The sequence below is a fragment of the Schistocerca piceifrons genome, chromosome 7, assembly GCF_021461385.2.
Source record: "Schistocerca piceifrons isolate TAMUIC-IGC-003096 chromosome 7, iqSchPice1.1, whole genome shotgun sequence".
In the NCBI taxonomy this organism is placed as follows: Eukaryota; Metazoa; Arthropoda; class Insecta; order Orthoptera; family Acrididae; genus Schistocerca; species Schistocerca piceifrons.
Window position 1 is genome coordinate 330875581 of NC_060144.1, and position 17947 is coordinate 330893527.

Consider the following 17947-nt stretch of genomic DNA (forward strand, 5'->3'; position numbering starts at 1 on the left):
TAGACAGCAGCTGTAGGGCCGTTGGTCTCCCCTTCTCTGTATGTGGATGATTTCTGCATTTTCTAGCCCACGGCTTCCAGTTTTCAGCCGCAAAGTCGTGTGTCATGCACTTCTGTCGGCATCGTGCTGTTCGTCTGGAACCTGAACTTGATCTTAATGATGATCCACTTACTGTAGTGGAGACATATCAATTCTTAGGACTGATTTTCAATGCCCGATTGACTTGGCTACCTCACATTCGTCAGTTTAAACGGGAGTGCTGGCAGCACCTCAATGTTCTCCGCAGCCTGAGCAACACCAGCTGGGGTGCAGATAGCTCTATGCTGCTGCAGCTCTACAGGGCCATTGTTCAATCCCGCCTTGGCTATGGGAGTCTGGTTTACGGTTTGGCAGCACCCTCAACGTTGCGTTTACTCGAGCCAATGCACCACTGTGGCATTCGCCTAACGATGGGAGCTTTTAGAACGAGTCTGGTGACTAGTGTCCTGGTAAAGGCTGGAGTCCCGCCATTGTGGATCCGACATGCACAACTGCTCACCAGTTATGTTGCACACATTCGTAGTTCTCCTGAGCAACTGAATTACTGTCTCCTTTTCCCAGCCGTGGCAGTTCGTCTCCCACATAAGCGGCCCAGGTCAGGGATCAAGCTTGCAGTTCACGTGCAATCCCTTCTCTCCGAACTGGAGTCCTTCCCTTTACCAACTCTACTTGAGGTCCATTCACGTACATTTCCATGGTGCACCCCTCTGCTGAAGGTTCGTCTGGACCTTTTGCATGGCCCTAAGGACTCCGTTAACCCCGCCAGTGCCGCTTTCTCTTGATTCTTGACGTGTTCCAGGGCTCTGAAGTTGTTTACACCGATGGCCCAATGGCTGACATTAATGGTGGCTTCGCCTATGTCCACACAGGCCATATTGAACAGCATTCCTTGCCTGCTGGCTGCAGTATATTCATTGCAGAGGTTTTGGCCATATCTCATGCACTTCAGTACATCCGTTCCTGTTATGGTGAGTCGTTTCTTCTGTGTTCTGCCTCCCTGAGCAGCTTACAAGCTATCGACCAGTGCTACCCCCACCCCACACTCTCCCCCATCATTTGGTAGTGAACATCGAGGAGTCTCTCTCTGTCCTGGAATGATCCAGTCATTCAGAGGTGTTTGTGTGGACCCCAGGACACGTCAGAATCCCAGGCAGTGAACTTGCTGACAGGCTGGCCAAACAGGCTATGTGGAAACCACTCCTGGAGATGGGCATCTCTGAGACTGACCTGCATTCTGTCTTAACGACGCAAGGTTTTTCGGCTTTGGGAGATGGAGTGGGATAACAGTATGCACAACAAACTGTGTGTCATTAAGGAGACTGCGAATGTGTGGAAGTCTTCCATGCGGGTTTCTTGCCAGGAATCAGTTGTTCTTTGTTGACTCCGCATTGGCCATACGTGACTCACACATGGTTACCTCCTCCGTCATGAGGACCCACCTCAGTGTTGCTGTGGCTCCCAAATGATAGTCGTCCTTCTCTTGCTGGACTGCCCACTTTTAGCCACTATGCGGCGGACTTTTAACTTTCCCAGTATCCTATCTTTGGTGTTGGGCAACAATGCCTCAACAGCAGCTTTAGTTTTACTTTTTATTCGTGAGGGTTGGTTTTATCATTTGATCTGAGTTTTAGCGCATGTCCTTTGTCCCTCTGTGTCCTCCATCCTGGAGCTTTTAGGGTGGAGGTTTTAATGTATCGCAGAGTGGCTGGCTTCTCCTTTTTTATTCTCATGGTCAGCAAGCCATGGTAATCTGCTTTCTTGTTTTTAATCTCTTCTCCCTGTTTCTTGCGTGTCTGTGGTTTTCCCATCCTGTTTTGTCCATTGTAGTGTTTGTTGTCCTTCTGTCGTTCTTGTGGGGTTTCCTTCCTCCTGACGTATGTCTTCTTTATTTTCTTCTTTCCCTTGGGTAATTGTTCTACTGGGGACAAGGGACCAATAACCTCACAGTTTGGTCCCTCCCCTCCCCTCCCCCCCATTTAAACCAACCAACCAACCAACCTACTCCTTCAACCTGTAGCATGGCAGGTTCCATTGCCTCTGACCCAATAAGTCATCACTGGTGACTGGCACAATCTCCCCATGTTTAAAAAAAAACTTATATTCCTTACCTATTACAACACTCACTACTGCACACTCCACACTTTGCATGTATATTCATCGTATCTAATTTTATCGGAAGTGCTTGTAGGTGGATTTAAGAGTTCCCATTTGCATTTAAAGGCTTCTTTCCACGTCTTCGTCCACCCTATGTCCATTACCAAACATCTACTGCTGATACCTTCCATTCTGTGGTTCTCTTTGGCTGGCAGCACAGCTGTCCACACCTGTAACACTCCATGTTCGCAGAAAATACCCCACGTCTGTCTCGTACCCCTGTTGATATGTCAGTTTCTTCGCATTCCGTCACTAACCTAATAGCAGAATACAGGTCCTTTGCTGCACCTATACGCACCCCTCTTGACATGTATGACAGAAACTTCCTCAAAAAAAGGCATTGAGCACCCTGTACTCAGCTTCTTGTAATGAAATTGCATTTGCTGTGCCCCAAACTCGTATGTGTGTTCATTAACTTTCAAACAATGGAAATCCAGCAAGGAATATCAACAATGTAGGAAAAGACAGATAGCTACTTACCATTAAGAAGACATATCAAGTTGCAGACTGGCAGAGATTACCACCATCTCCAGCATCTTGGACCAGAATGCAACTGTCACGTGGAATGCAAGCAGCAGTCTGGTGGGAGTGGGGAAGAGAAAGGGATAGTAGTGTACGGGTGGGGAGAGAGATGGCCACTGCCTGATGGAGTGTTCAGGAACTAGGCTGCCAACCAGTTGCAGCATGAGGAGGTTGTGAGGCAGGGAGGTGGGGGGAAAAGGAGAAAAAAAGGAGAGGAGCGGGAAAAAACGGGTAAGTGTGTTAAAGAGGGCAGCAAACAGAGAAGGTGGGAGACAAGAATGGGGGTGAGGTGATAGGACAGGGAAACTGTTGGGCGGAAGGTGTAGGTTGAGGCCGGGATAATTGCATGAGTAGAGAATGTGTTGTAAGGAAAACTCCCATCTGCGCAGTTGAGAAAATCTGGTGGTGGAGGGGAGGATCCTGATGGTTCACATAGTGAAGCTGCCATTGAAATCAAGTTTGTTATGTTCAGCTGCATGTTGTGCCACAGGGTTGTCTACTTTGCTCTTGGCCACTGTTTGGTGGTGGCCATTCATAATGGTGGACAGCTGGTTGATAGTCACACCACTATAAAAAGCTGTGCAATGATTGCAGCAGGAATGGTAAATGAAGTGGCTGCTTTCACACATGGCCTGGCCCCGGATGGGTAGGATAAACGTGTTCCAGTCCGGGGTAGCACTGGGTGGTAAAAGGGGTATTCCTCTGTGGCTGGTACTTAGGGGTGATGGGAGAATTGGGGATGTGAGGGGAAATGGCACCGGAGATCTGTTTGCAGATTAGATATGGGGGATAGTGCCTTTCTTTAAAGGCCTTGGTGAATCCGTCAGCGTCCTGAAGAAGAGAGTTAATCTCACTGCAGATTGCAGTCTCTGGGTGACCAGACTGTATGGGAGGGATTTTTTTGGTGTGAAAGAGACAACAGCTGTCAAAATGCAGGTACCATTGGTGGTTGGTGGGTTTAATGTGGACAATGGTGTGGATAGATCCATCAGAGAGGAGGTGGTCAACATCTAGGAAGATGGCAGGCTGGTTTGAGGAGGACCAGGTAAAGCAGATGGGAGAGAAGGTCTTGACACTGTGAAGGAATGAAGATAGGATATCATTAATGAACCTGAACGAGACAAGAGGTTTGGTGCTTTGGGAAGCTAGGAAGGTCTCTTCTAGATGGACCGTAAAAAGGTTAGCAGAGGAGGGTGCTCATGGCTGTGCCGTGGATTTGTTTATACACCTTCCCTTCAAATAAGTAGTAGTTGTGTGTTAGGTTAAAGTTAGTAAGGTGTATGAGGAATGAGGCAGCTGGTTTTGAGTCTGAAGAACGTTGGAAAAGGTAGTGTTCAGTAGTGGTAAGGCCATTGTGTGAGGGATGTTGGTGTAGAGGGATGTGGCATCAACATGACAAAACAGGGATCCAGGAGGTAACGGGTTGGGGATGGCGGTGATTCAGTGAAGGAAGTGGTTGGTGTCTTTCACATGGGAGGCTAGGCTGCAGGCAATTGGTTGGAGGTGTTGGTTCATGAGAGCCAAAATTCTTTCAGTGGAGGCACAATGATCAGCCAGAATGAGGTGTCCAAGATTGTTGAGTTTGCGAATTTTAGGGAGCATGTAAAAGGTGAGTGTGCAGGGTGTCATAGGGGTGAGGAGGGAAATGGATTCAGAGGTTATGTTCAGGGAGGGGCCTAAGGCTTTAAGCAGGGATTGTGTGTTGGACTTCTGGGATGGGATCACTCTGGCAGGGTTTATAAGCAGCCATGTCACTATCAGTTTTGCTGCAATCATTACATTGCTTTTTATATTGGTATGATGACCAATCAACTGTACACCAGGATGAACAGCCACCACAAATTATGGCCAAGAGCAAAGTAGACCAACCTGGGGCACAATGTGCTGCTGGACATAACACACTTGGTTTCAATGGCTGTTGCACTACCCAAGCCATCTGGGTCCTTCCCTCCACCACCAGCTTTTCTGAACTGAGCAGATGGGAGTTATCCTTACAACAAATTCTCTGCTCCCTAATTAACCCGGCATCAACCTATGATAACACACTGTCCCCACACCCTCCACCCAACAGTTTCCACCCCCTCTGTCCTATCATCTTCTCCCCATTCTCATCTCTCACCCTGTTAATTTGCAGCCCGCTGCTGATGCATTCACCTGATTTTCCCCACTCCTCTTCCCCTCTTTTTTTTCTCCCTGCCTCACAACCTCCTGCCACCTGATGGTGCACCTGTTGGCAGTCTAGTTCCTGCACACTCCAGCAGACAGTGTTCCTCTCTCTGTCCCCACCCATACACTACTATCCTTACCCCTTCCCCACCCCGCCAGACTGCTGCTTGCATCCCACATGATAGTTGTCGGAGATGCTGGAGTTGGTAGTTGTTTGTGTGTGAGGTGTGTGGGAATGGTGCATGTCTCACTTCTTTACAGTAAGTAACAACCTGTCTCTCTGTACATTTTTGTTCTTTAACTTTACTTATCATGTCTGCAATATCTTCCACAGTTTTGCCATGCCTCTTCACAGCAGTGCTCAACTGCTCCTGAAAATATCTCACACTATTCTCTTTTTGCATATTTGCAAACACCCCTTTTCCATCTGTTCAAAATTTCTGCATTCTTTAGTGCCTGTGTGTGCTTTATGTATTGTGTTCACATCTCCCACTAGTCGCAGTTTTGCTGCCCAAAACAATTGAGTGTCGGTCAGTGACTCCCATCCACAGATGATTTTCCAAAACAAGGGAACAATTAATCCTGTGGCAGCTGGCTTCACCTCTTGACGTGGTACCTGAAGCCATGCAAACTGTTTATCACTAGCTATCACTTTCCCATACAATTGCATTTTGTCAGCTGTGCCACCTATTCCAACAATATCCATACTGCTTGCAGCTCGTTAAACCTGGCGTGTCTGACTCTGCCATCACGACACTACTCTCCATTACACACAATAAAGTAAAAAGGAATCATGGCTCCAAAAACTCATCACAAACTAGTTTTTTTTTTTTTTTTTGTTTATCATGAGCCATCTAGAATCTCTATTCTGGCCTTGCAGTGTGACCACACTGACAATACATATAATAGGCTAGAGACACTGACTCCATGTGTGGCACAGTATTCCCAAGCAAGTTACAGTGTGTACACCTTACAGACGCCAAATGCTACTCTCTGCAATTACTCCTAAACTCAGATAAGTCAGTTGGCTCCTCCATCCTTGACAAAGTAATTTTCAAGTTATGTTCATGGTCACACTTCACTTCAATGTCTATTACATCCTCCAAAAGATAACAAAGTGATACATCACTCACTGCACTGTGTTAACACCATAGTCTGTGGTCCAGACACCAGTTTGAGTGAAGATACCACCACTAATTCTGAAACCAAACATAGTGCCCCCAGGGCAGGGAGGGGTGGCTTAGAGGCGGGATGGTGCAAACCGGTGGTAGAGGTAAGGTAGGAATGGGAAAAAGTGACCTGTTAAAACCTATACTGATATTTTAATTCTGATTAACTGTATTTTTTGGTATTCATTTGATCTAGATTGTATCAGGTGGTCTTTGTTTTCCCAATAACTGGGTAAAAAAAACTGGTCTTTCAATTTGCCTTATCAGCAGTGCTGATTTTTTTTATTTTTAAATAAAACTTATTAAAAAAGAGTAATGTTTATTCATTAAATGTCCATTGGTTTGAAATATCTGGTTATTATAGAAAATGGGAAAAGTGATCAATGCTATTTTTAATAACTGCTGACAGCTGGAAAGAGCAACACATGGCATATGAAGAATTGCTACAGTATTGCTGAGACAATAGTGTAATTGTTACCACATGGCTTGGTCTATTAATGCAGCTACATCTGCATGCTTGACAAGCACGCATGGACAAGCGTGCTTGCTGAAGCATGGTCGAATGTGCATAGGATAAATTTGCCAAAGCATCAGGACTGTACAAGCAGCATGATGTTTGATCAGATTTTGATTATGCATGATTGTGCGTATGTACCAAGAATAGGGAGGCTTGTGCAAGCATTCATTGGTGATATGATTTCATTTCTATTTGGTAGTGTTAAATTACACTCTACAAAGGCTGTACTGTAATGTAGAACAAAGGAAAGTTAAAGATTACAATGTTACACGAAGAAATAGAGAAGGGAAACAGCAATACTCTAACACAGTTTCTGTAGGGTGTCTACCACAAATAGTTAATATGAGAATAATATTTTCATTTCATTCCCCTCTTTTTACTCCTCATAACACATTTCCTCTTCTGATTGTTTTTTCTTCATAATGCAAGTAAAAGGCCGCCAAAGCCAGATTATCATCTGAGCTCAATATTTTCTGGAAAACGAGCTGTGACTTGTAAAAGCATGCTTATCCATGTGGAAGGGCAAGGAAATTTTGCATGCTTGTGCAGGTACACTTGACGATGTGTGTTTGTCAACATACAGTTCCATATGTAGCCATCTTTAGATGGTATGTGTGTATATGAAGTTTGCTAGACTTGCTCCCACTTTTGTCATCTGACATTGGTTCTATTACAGAATGGCACCATCCGTAGTCTCGAAATATTTCCCAAAGTGCAGTAGCAATGGAGTGCAATGCTCCATTTGATTTACAACATTACAAATGTGGTGATTACATCCCGCACTCGCCTGCTGCAATACACAACTCAGGCTCACAGTATTCTGCCCATATATGGTTGGTACACTACAGTATCTACGTCTTAGTCTGATGACAGCTTAATTTTCAAATCCAGTCATGTTACAAGCAGCCTATCATCAATTTTAAATTCTTTAACTCTTTGTGTGACACATTGGCCTTCGTGGCCTATGCAGGAAGTTAAAGGGGCTGTTTGGTCAACAGTGGAGGTCATGAGAGCCCAGAGCACCAGTGTGAATATGTTTCAGTTGAGTGGATGGTGTAGTGGTTGTGGTCTCAGCTGTTTCAGGATAAGATAAAACTTGGTTTTTCCTATAATCCTATGGGCCATTTTGGCCCATGTGTCATGCAATAGTCGTGTTTCGTCCCAAGGAATTCTTTACAGAAGAGTCTTTAAGAGACAGGCGTAGTGTCTTCGCAAAACTCTGTAGAATAGTCTTTGTACTACACTGCTCTGCTCATATGAGTGACAAAAACCTTTTCCCACAATCTCTGCTGGAGTAGTGGCTACCAGATACAGGTATTTTAGCTAAAAAAAAATTTACAGACCACCCGTGTTCTTTATTTTATTACTCTTTGAATGAGACGGTCTGCAGTCCTTTTGAACTAGTTTTGATCAATCTTCCAGTATCTTTAAAAAGCATGAACTCCAAATATCAGTTTTTCAGTTCTTCATAGTTTGGTGTTACACAAGTGCTTTACTGAATTGATTATTTTCATTTCGGATTCCCTTCAACTGACTTCAACAATCAAGCAACACAGCAACTCGTCTGTTGCAGTATTTCATCTTCCAGTACGTACCCAAAATTTTCTCATGAACTATGTTGAAATTTTGCAGTGAAGAGTGTACCCACAACAGTTGAGCTGCAGTACTTACATACATTGTTTAGTGTTGTCATAAAACATTATTCACACTACTCACATTGTTTTAGTACAAGGTTAAGTGCATCAAAGTTATTTAACTACATGTTCCGTAGATTATTTGAATGTTTTTTATAAAATGATGTGGAACGAATCAGAATACTGTATGGGATATGTATACATAATTAGCTTTAACATTAATGAACATATTATTTTTCAGTCCTATTCATTATGCAACTACACTTACAAACTAGTTCATTTATTTATAAGCTATCAATTTTTGAATAAAAAGTTTGTGTAGAATAGAAAAAATTATCCAGAAGAAATGATTTTAATTAAAATTTTAAACTTTCTTTGCTACCAACCAGACTTTTGATGTTATTGGGGAGGTAATCAAATATTTTCATTGATGCATATTGAAGTGCTTTATGGTCCATTGACAGCTTTAGTAGTCGGTAACAAAGGTCATTTTTTCTTCTGATGACGTAGGTACTGACATTGATAGCCTTCTCAAATTGTGATGTATTGTTTATGATGAATTTCATTAGCGAATATATGTGTTGTAAAGGTGTAGTTAAAATTCCAAGCTTCTTGAAGAGCTACCTGCTAGATAACTGTGAGTGAACATCGATGTTATGGTTACCTCTCGTTGCCTTGCAGTCAATGTGTTTGTCTAAGTGATGTGTTACCCCAGAAAATTGTTCCATAAGACATCATCAAGTGGAGATATGCAAAATATGTTACAAAGGTGATTGATTTACCCTATTCCTAATTGATCATTCTCACCATTGCAGTAGAATGTGGGTTAAGTCTCTAGCAGTAGGACATAACTTCTTATACCCTGTACAGAATCTGTCTTCATGAACTTCATTTGAGTGCCACAGTTATATATCTCGTGATAGACCAGGAAAGGAGATTACATCTGTCTACCCTCACGTAGCCGTTGTTTTCATCTATATGTTCGTGATGCTAACTAATTTATTCACTTTTGGGTGTAACATACATCATGTAGCAGATACGTATATTAATTTCTGTATTTTCGTGTCAGATGAAATTCCTGAATTTTTTACAGCTTCACACAAATGGTGACAGCAAACAAAGATAGAGGAGTTCCTTGATGTATGGTTAAGCAGTCATAATTAATTTTAACATTGGACTGACTTTCTGACGTGCTTATGAGATAACCATACGCAAGGTATGAAAACATTAAAAGATGCTGAATTGAAAATGACTGACTGTCAAAATTTTTCTTATAGCACATCACAGTTTAGTTTTACGGCCAGACAGGAACAATGATTCTTTTAAGCAAATCAGAATTAATCATATTTCACCAACAAGTAAACAAAATTGTGGAGCTAGAGGATTTTGCAAGATCCACTCAAATAATTTGTAAAGAACCTGAATCATTGAGGCAATTTTCGTTTATGACATCTCCCCACCCCTCCGTCATTGTACCAGTGTGTTGCTTCTTTGTTCCGTGGAATTTTCTGCGCAATTGAGAGGGACCAGTGACATAAGAATATTACATCACATTTCATTGCTTGCATGTCATTACTTACTTCCACTGCAATCCATTAGAAACATATGGGCTGCTATCCATGGTGGCTATTTCCACGGTAGTTCAGCTGTTCCATAACACCCAACTATGCTGACAGTCAGGAAGCAATTTCACATTTGCTTCTTCACAAAGCTTGAAAACACAACCACTATTTAATATAAGATCTGTTCTGAAAGTAATGTATAATTTAAAGTAACTTTCTAGTAGCTGACATACTTAGTTGACATTACACATTTGAAACAATGGAAAATGCACAACAGAATGACAACATTATGAAAAGGAGACACACACACACACACACACACACACACACACACACACACACACACACACACACACACACACAAGTGCAAGCCCAACTCACATACACGTGACCACTTTCTCAGGCCACAAAGGCTGGACTGCAAAGAACTGCCTCTGATGGGAGAAGATCTTTGGTGGTGGGGATAAGGAAGAGGCTGGGGTGAGGAGGGGGAAGGATAGAAGGGTAGAGGTTGGGGAGGGTGTAGTGTTGCTTGTGGGAGCATGCAGGGACAGTGTAGGGCTGTAGTGGACACACTCGGGAACTAAAGGCTGTGTAGTGCTGGAGTGGGAGAAGGGAAGGGGATAGACAATTGAAGGACAGGGATTAGCGAAAGTTGAAGGTGGTGGGGTTACTGGAATGGAGGATATCGTGCAGGGAGAGTTATTTTAACCCTCCTTGGCCTCAACCTTCGATAGTCCTGTCTTCACCCATATATTTCCCTACATGTTGCCACTACAGAACTACAAAGTTCCACTAACACATTCACTAGTCTTTCTCACCTCCTGTATTTCTCTACTTTTCTGCTCCCCCTCCGCCCCCCCCCCCCCCCCTCCTTTGAGCCACCTGACTGCTCCTAGGATCCCTACACTGTCCCCACCACGCCGCTGCATGCTCCCACAAGCAGCACTACACCCTCCCCCACCCGTACCCTGCCCTCCCCCACCCCAGCCAAGGATTGCTTTTCCCATCAGGAGCAGTTGCTTGCAGTGTGGCCTCAGTGGCCTGAGACACAGTGGTCATGGGTATAATTATGCTTGCGTAAATGTGTGCATATGCATGTGCATGTGTTTTCTACTGCAAGGCCTTTTAGCCAAAATTTCAAATGTACAGCAGTCATTTTGTTGTGCCTCTCTGCAGCTCGACATCTCTCTAAGGTAAATTGAGCATTTGAATAGATACACTCTTCTTCTACACAAAATTGGTAACTCAATTATGTCTGCACCAGTCACCCTGTCCAATCTTTTGCAATTCATGTCAGTAGACGCAGTTAGTCACCACCTGTGCTTTTTAATGCTGGTTTCAGCTTCTGTAAACTTCATCCATCTGTGAGCATTGCTTGTGCATAAAATATGTTATTCACATGCAAAAGGGGAGGGAGATATGAAACATCTATATAACATGGATTCTGAACACACTACATCTTTTGATAAAGAGGTTATGACCCATTTTTTGCTGCACTTTTTGTTCATTCAGTGTATTAAGATTCACATTATTGCACTTCTCCCCAAATCTAACTGCTTAATGCAGGTGCTTCGTTTCATTACTTAATTTATAATGGACAAACTTTCAGGAAAATAAATGCTGTTCACAGTATAATATTGCACATGTTACAGGATGATGATAAAGGTATGGAACAGTACTAATAAGGCTTGTGTAGCATTAAAGATTTCAGCCTTGTGAAGAAGTTATGTAGCAAGCTGCTTGAGTAAAATTATACACCATGTGTGTGAAATTTAATTATTATTTCTAAGAGTTTTTCTTAAGTTGTTTTTGTATTATCTGTTCTGAAAGAAAAGCTAAAAATTCAGAGTGTTAACTGTCAGGTTACCCTAACTTGGCATTAAGGAGAAAATTATTTCTTTTTCTTGTATCTGCAGGCAGCAGACAGGATCAACAAAGCTCTTCATGAAGATGGATTTGTTTTGAAACAGACAGGATATAAGAACATCACAGAAAGAGCAAATAATCATCACTGGGGAGCACGACTTGACTTCTCTCATGATACATGTGCTCTATGCTGCTTGCCCTTAGGATCACAAGTTTTGCTGAGAGAAGGGCAGGGCCTTACTGCATATCCATGTGGACACGTGTACCATACAGTTTGCCTCCGGAAGAAGTATGCTACCTGCCCTCTTTGTTGTTAATCTATGTTGATTGCTAATGAACAAAATGTCATATTTCGAGGCTCTCTTTTTGATACATACTAAAATTAATAACACAAGTAATTTCATTATTATAGTTACTGTGCAACTTGTTACCTTCATGTTTGCATTCCTTACTGACATAAGCTGAAAATTATTTTTTCACAATAGCAGCAAATGTCTGTCCCTTGTTAAACAGTCACCACCATGATGGTCAACTCATAAACATTTAGGTTTTTGTTGATGTGTTATCGTCTTGCTGACGTTCAGAATTGTCACAAGACAAGAAATAGTAAATATTTTTGGGTACAGTGCTTTCTACAAGTGTTGCATGGCATGACCTTCCACTCCAAAACAATACATATATACTACATTTCAAGTAAATGACAGTTTCTAGAAATCACTTCTCATCTGCTGGGGTAAAGTGTCCTGCTGTGAAATTGGTCGCAGTAATTGTTTTATTGATGGGTGAGGATCTCATTGCTGGCTTTTGCCACTCCTACATCTTGTGGGCAATCGTGTTACTCATAATCTGTGTTGAGACTATAATAGAATTTACAGAACAATGCATGTGGACTTTTCCATTTTAGGGCCATAATATTGTTGACGCAAAGCAAATAAAAAATGGCTACTGTGGAATAATGATAGGTGACTGAAAGGTGCTAACATTAATGGTCAGAAAAGTAACTGATTCTGGAAAACTGCCAGTCAGGAAGCAATGCTTTCATGGTTAACACTATCATTTGGCCATTTATTTCTCTCAGGATTGTTCTGTTGTAATCAGATTAAAAACCTTCAATTTAGTGAGAGATATCAAGTACAATAGGCACTTAAATTTTTATTTTGATGATGCCAGATGAAGAGCACAGGAAAAGAATGTGGTTTCTCCATATTATCAAACTGTTCAGGAGAGAAATTTTAAAGTTTGAAACTGAATTTCATGGATATAATGAACAAAATTAATCAATACAAAAGTCATTTGGAAGGACACGTTATATGCATTAAATTAAATATAAGCTGATTCCTTAGATATTAAAATTGTAATTTTATTGGCATAATGTTTAAAGTGATCTCATGTGTAACAAAGGAAAAACGTGCTACTTGTATACAGCAGAATAGAATATAATCAAGTAAACCTATATTTTTTGTTAGAAATTGTGTTTGATTATTTTGTAATGAAAAACAATGTTTGAAACAATGAAGATACTAAAATGAAACTTCCTGGCTGATTAAAACATTTTAGAGCACTTGCCCGTGAAAGGCAAAGGTCCTGAGTTAGTCTCAGTCTGGAACACAGTTTTAATCTCCCAGGAAGTTTCAGACCACCATGCCCTCTGCTCCAGAGTGAAAATTTCATTCTGGAATAAAGACACTTCTTGGTAAGCAATTTCTCTTCGCTATTTTAACTTCGTGTGGCAAAGTGGTAATTAGAGTAAAATATAATATCACTTTGTCCCAACATACACTTCTCAGCCTAGTGTAAAATGTTTATGTAAAACACTCTTGGTTCTCTTCTGCAATACTCCTTCAAAACCTGGAGGTCTGTGATACTTTTCTTTTAATGTTGCCGGAGGACCTATAGGTACATATTATTATTGTTGTTGGCATTATACAAAATTATACTGAAATAAATTTTTATATTTTTACATTTTACCCCTGTAAGCAGGAGATGGGTATTCAAGCGATTGCTACTTTTGAAGTCACTGTGAATCTCTCACCACCTATAAAATCTAAGCTTCATTATCAGTTTCTTTATGTTGAATGACGCACAGATGTTTCTTACTATGACTAACACTCTAATGAGTCTTGTTAGGAAAGGACATTTCCTCAAATATTTATTCTTCTGAAATGACCCACAATTTTGTATCATATCTTAATTGACCAGCACAACATTAAAAGGCTTAGTTTTACATCAAGCTTTAACCATTATCTGCACACTATCCACTGTAACTCCTGCTAATGCTTGTCTCGTCAATCAGTCCCATATTCTTATCACACTCCAAAAATAGTGTCTTGTAGTAGGGGAAGCTACTTCCATTGTTTCCAAAAGTTTCAGTTCACTCACACAATAATTAAGATACTTTGGTACAATGTAATTGTTTTTCTGGGATGAAGATGAATCACAAAAACTTCAAGACATTTGACTTTCTTGTCCAATAATTTTGTCACAAAGTGACTTAGATAGGAAACAACTTCATTGGCCCCTTTCCTTTCAATATCTTCAATCTAATTGTAGAAAACTGAAGTTGCACTTGAAAGCTGAGAACATTGAAAGAGTAAACAGACAACTGCCTTGTGTAATAAACATCCTTAGTACTTATGTTTGGTAAGCGTACATTCTTTTATTTGTCCATGCAGGTTGCTTCTGTTTCATTAGACTTTTGGCTTCTTAAATGAATGTCTCTTTCTGGAATAAAATGTTTCACCTTTGAATTTGTGTACTTTCCGATCAATACCCAACTTCTTCCTCAATTTTCTACAGCCTATTGCCATGCTTATTCCTTCCAGCATGAGCAGTCTTGCCCAGCTTCAAAAAATTACGACCCGTTATTAATCATTGCCTTGGTACTCCATGTACTTCCTCATAAAGGCTTTTCTGCATATAGGAATTTCATGTACAATGTCATCACCTTTCACTCGTAGTGTGTAGTATGCTCAAAGCTGAGCTTCATCTTCATTCTCCCTTAATAGCACTCTGAAGTGAAAGTATTGTAATGTGACCTATCAGATACAACGAGTGTTCATTCCAGTGTCCCATATCACTAAATTTTTATATAATATTTTATCTTTCTCCAGCCCTTACTATCACAAAACACTTAAACATACCGTTACAGCCTCTTCCTAGTTCGTGTGGCTCAACTCTTAATTTCTTCATGACTGTACTCATTTGCTCTCATCCATGGGTTTTCCTAACACTGTGGGAGTCTAAAGGACTCTTGTCTTTCATCCTCAGATGAAGTACACATCATTCAATATAAATAATTAACTATTCACACTGAAATGAATCACTTACTGCACCTGCATTACTGAACAGAATGTCTCAGACTAAAGCAATGGTTTTCAGTAGCGTTCTTTCCCTGCATCCGTAGAGTAGAGTTATAGAATGTGGACTGTTCATATTATCACACTGGTTGATTACAAATATTAAACAACATGGAAGCCTACATCTGATGGTATACATAACTTACTTTGGGAAAAAAGTGGACAAAGCACGTTCTTTCCCTGTACTTTCAAATGGAAAAAAAGGGTAAACAATGGAAAACCCAGGACGTAGTAACAGTATTATGAAAAGGATAGGTTACTACTCACCATATAGAGATGTTGAGCTGTAGGCAGACACAACAAAAAGACACTTTACGTTTGACCTTTTGGCCAGAAGGCTGTGTTCTGATTTAGAAAACCCAAACTCATTCACCCAAGTACAACAACTGTCTCTGACCACTGAAGCCAGACTCACTGGCCACACATGGTGTTTATTTATGGGTGTTTGTTTTCTACATTAGAAGAACCATTTTTGCATAAAGCTCACATGTATAGCAGTATTCTTTTGTCTGTCTGTGCACTGAACATTTTCTCTATATGGAGAAAAAGATTACTAGTTTTTGCTATGCATATTATTTGTGAAATGTCTGAGAAATTTGATACCCCCCCCCCCCCCTCACCACCACCACCACCACCACCACCACCACCACCCAAGGAAGTAATACCTGACATGTCCTATTGTGATATCTTCATTCAACATTGTGTTCGTACTTAATTAAAATTTATAATATGTTGCAGATACAAGATATGGAAACCATTTTAATGAACTTTAATAATTAATTCATTCATTCATTCATTCACACATTGTATTCCATAAATCACATTGTGGAGAGCCTTAAATGGTGTGAAGTAATGAAAAATGCTGAATTAAGATTCTTTTGCTGTATTTGTGTGACTCATTCTTTTGTAATTTGTGACATGGACTACAGACAAATATCTCTCAATATTACTCTGTGTCTCCTTAAAGTGATTGATTGTGTTTCGCTATGACCTGTGCTACTTTTTGAAAATGAATTAGTTACTTGATGTGCAGATAAAAGTTGCATAAATGAAACCTTCCTTGGATTTCTTTAGAAATGCATGGAAACTAGAGAAGACAACTCTTTTGTGTTACTAGAAAACAATAATGTAACAGTTTGCACAAGCAAAGAGATGAAGTAAATATGTGAGCTTTCCAAGTAAGTGGCTTCCACTCTTGCAACCAATTGGGAGTGGCCAAAGGAACATAATGTAAATCAGCTCATAGACCTTAATTATAAAAACAAAATGTTACCAAAACTGAAACCAATTAAACATATAGTTTTTCCATTGCATGTTCCACTTTTAACTTGTACAAACATTATCATTTTCATTTTTGTGGCCTTGTGTATTCTTTCTTTTAAAATTAGTGACAAGTACAAGAACCAGATAATTCTGTGATAATTTGTTTAGGATGCTAAAAATGTGAAAGTTTATTGAAAAAGTCTGCCATTATCAGAGTTATTTAGTTATGTAGCATATTGTTGATCGCCACTCGAGACTTCTCATTTGTTTGACAGTGTGTTTCCCACATTATTAATTTCACTGTTACACACTAACTGTTGGATAAGCTGTTTTAGGAAACATATACAGAAGAATCCGAACTTGACTCCACATAAAACAGATTAAAAAACAGCAGTGCACAAAACTGTATGCTAAATCTTGAGTCTTGCTAATCAAAGGTTTGAGAGAGAAAGTGAAAGACAAGACAGTTACTGAAAAACAAGAAGTTTGTTCATATTTGTGGTGTCATCTTTTACTTTTTGTGTATTTTTTTAAAGAAATGTTCTTTCTTGTTGAAAAATGGACTGTTAATATTAGTGTGTGTATCAAATGGTGCTCTCTTTTAATGTTGTTTTGTGTGTTTTTGTTATCTTAACAAATTGACTTCTAAATATAATTTAATGGTAGGTATTCCTTAAGTGTTTACACAAATTGTTTCAGTACAAAGGAAAGTATTCATGAAAATTTGAAGATAACTTGATAGTAACAGATTAGTACAGTGCTTAAAATATGTCAGATTGTTGGCTGTTCTGCAATGACAGTTTCAGATTACATTAGCTTAATATACATTATTCTGTATATAATGAAGAGATTTTATATACAGCTTCTTAATTATTTAACAACAGTGGCATATGAAAATTGGTTAGAACTTTCAGTTCATTGCACACTATTTTGCATTGTTGCAGAAACTTAACTTGTGGAACTGTGTTACTTGCCTCAAATATTTAGAAAGAAATTGTGTGCCATCACTGAGCATCTACTACTATTGCCATCTACAGTTTTGTGTAATGTGTTTCATATGATATGATAGAAATTCTGAGTCTTATAGTGAAGTCAGAAAGAGTTAATACTCCAGTCTGTGCTGTAGAAGTTATCAAAATCAGCAGATGCTGTTACACTAATACTGTACTGTTGAGTCATTTGTATTGTAGCGGAATATTAAGTCTTGGTAGCAGTAGTTGCACAACTCTATGAATGAATGGGATTGTGTGGAGTTTCATGAAAACTATATGTCGGAAAAGTTGTGTGAATCTCAAAACGTTGTGCAGGAGAGAGTGAATTAAAAAATTGTTGATGGTTCTCAAATGTTGTTGATGCATAAATGTGGTGAGACTTAACCTAGCTAGGTATATTTTTCAGAAAAAAAGTGTGTCCTTTTATAAATCTTGCAAGTGTGTGTGTGATATTGCCCTTTACATAATTTTTTGTATGTGTTACTCCAGTGTTACAAGAGAGATCTTTTTGTAGAAAAAAAATGTGATACAAACACAACTGACATTATAAAGAAATCATTATTTTATTGTATGTATGTGGATTACTGTTAAGATAAATCCTAGTAATTTCACATTGTGTGAAAATCCACCCTTTACCCTTAAGATTCCTCTACAAAAGCAAACTTTCCTTTTGCAAGGTGAAAAACTGTAATAGAGTTGTGAAG

General features: G+C 40.0%; 1 protein-coding gene across 3 annotated transcripts in view; it reads left to right on the plus strand.

The window, feature by feature from the left end:
- LOC124804639 (Hermansky-Pudlak syndrome 5 protein homolog) overlaps positions 1 to 15611 on the plus strand; it is a 96806-nt gene extending 81195 nt beyond the window's left edge. For 2 of the 3 annotated variants that reach the window (XM_047264858.1, XM_047264856.1), the window contains exon 7: positions 11683 to 15611. In XM_047264858.1, coding sequence (XP_047120814.1) covers positions 11683 to 11949 — 267 coding nt within the window. In that variant the 3' untranslated portion in view covers positions 11950 to 15611. Of the gene's footprint in view, positions 1 to 9294; positions 9419 to 11682 lie in introns of those variants that run through there. The other variant, XM_047264859.1, reaches the window with a different exon arrangement.
- The last annotated feature ends 2336 nt before the right edge of the window (positions 15612 to 17947 follow it).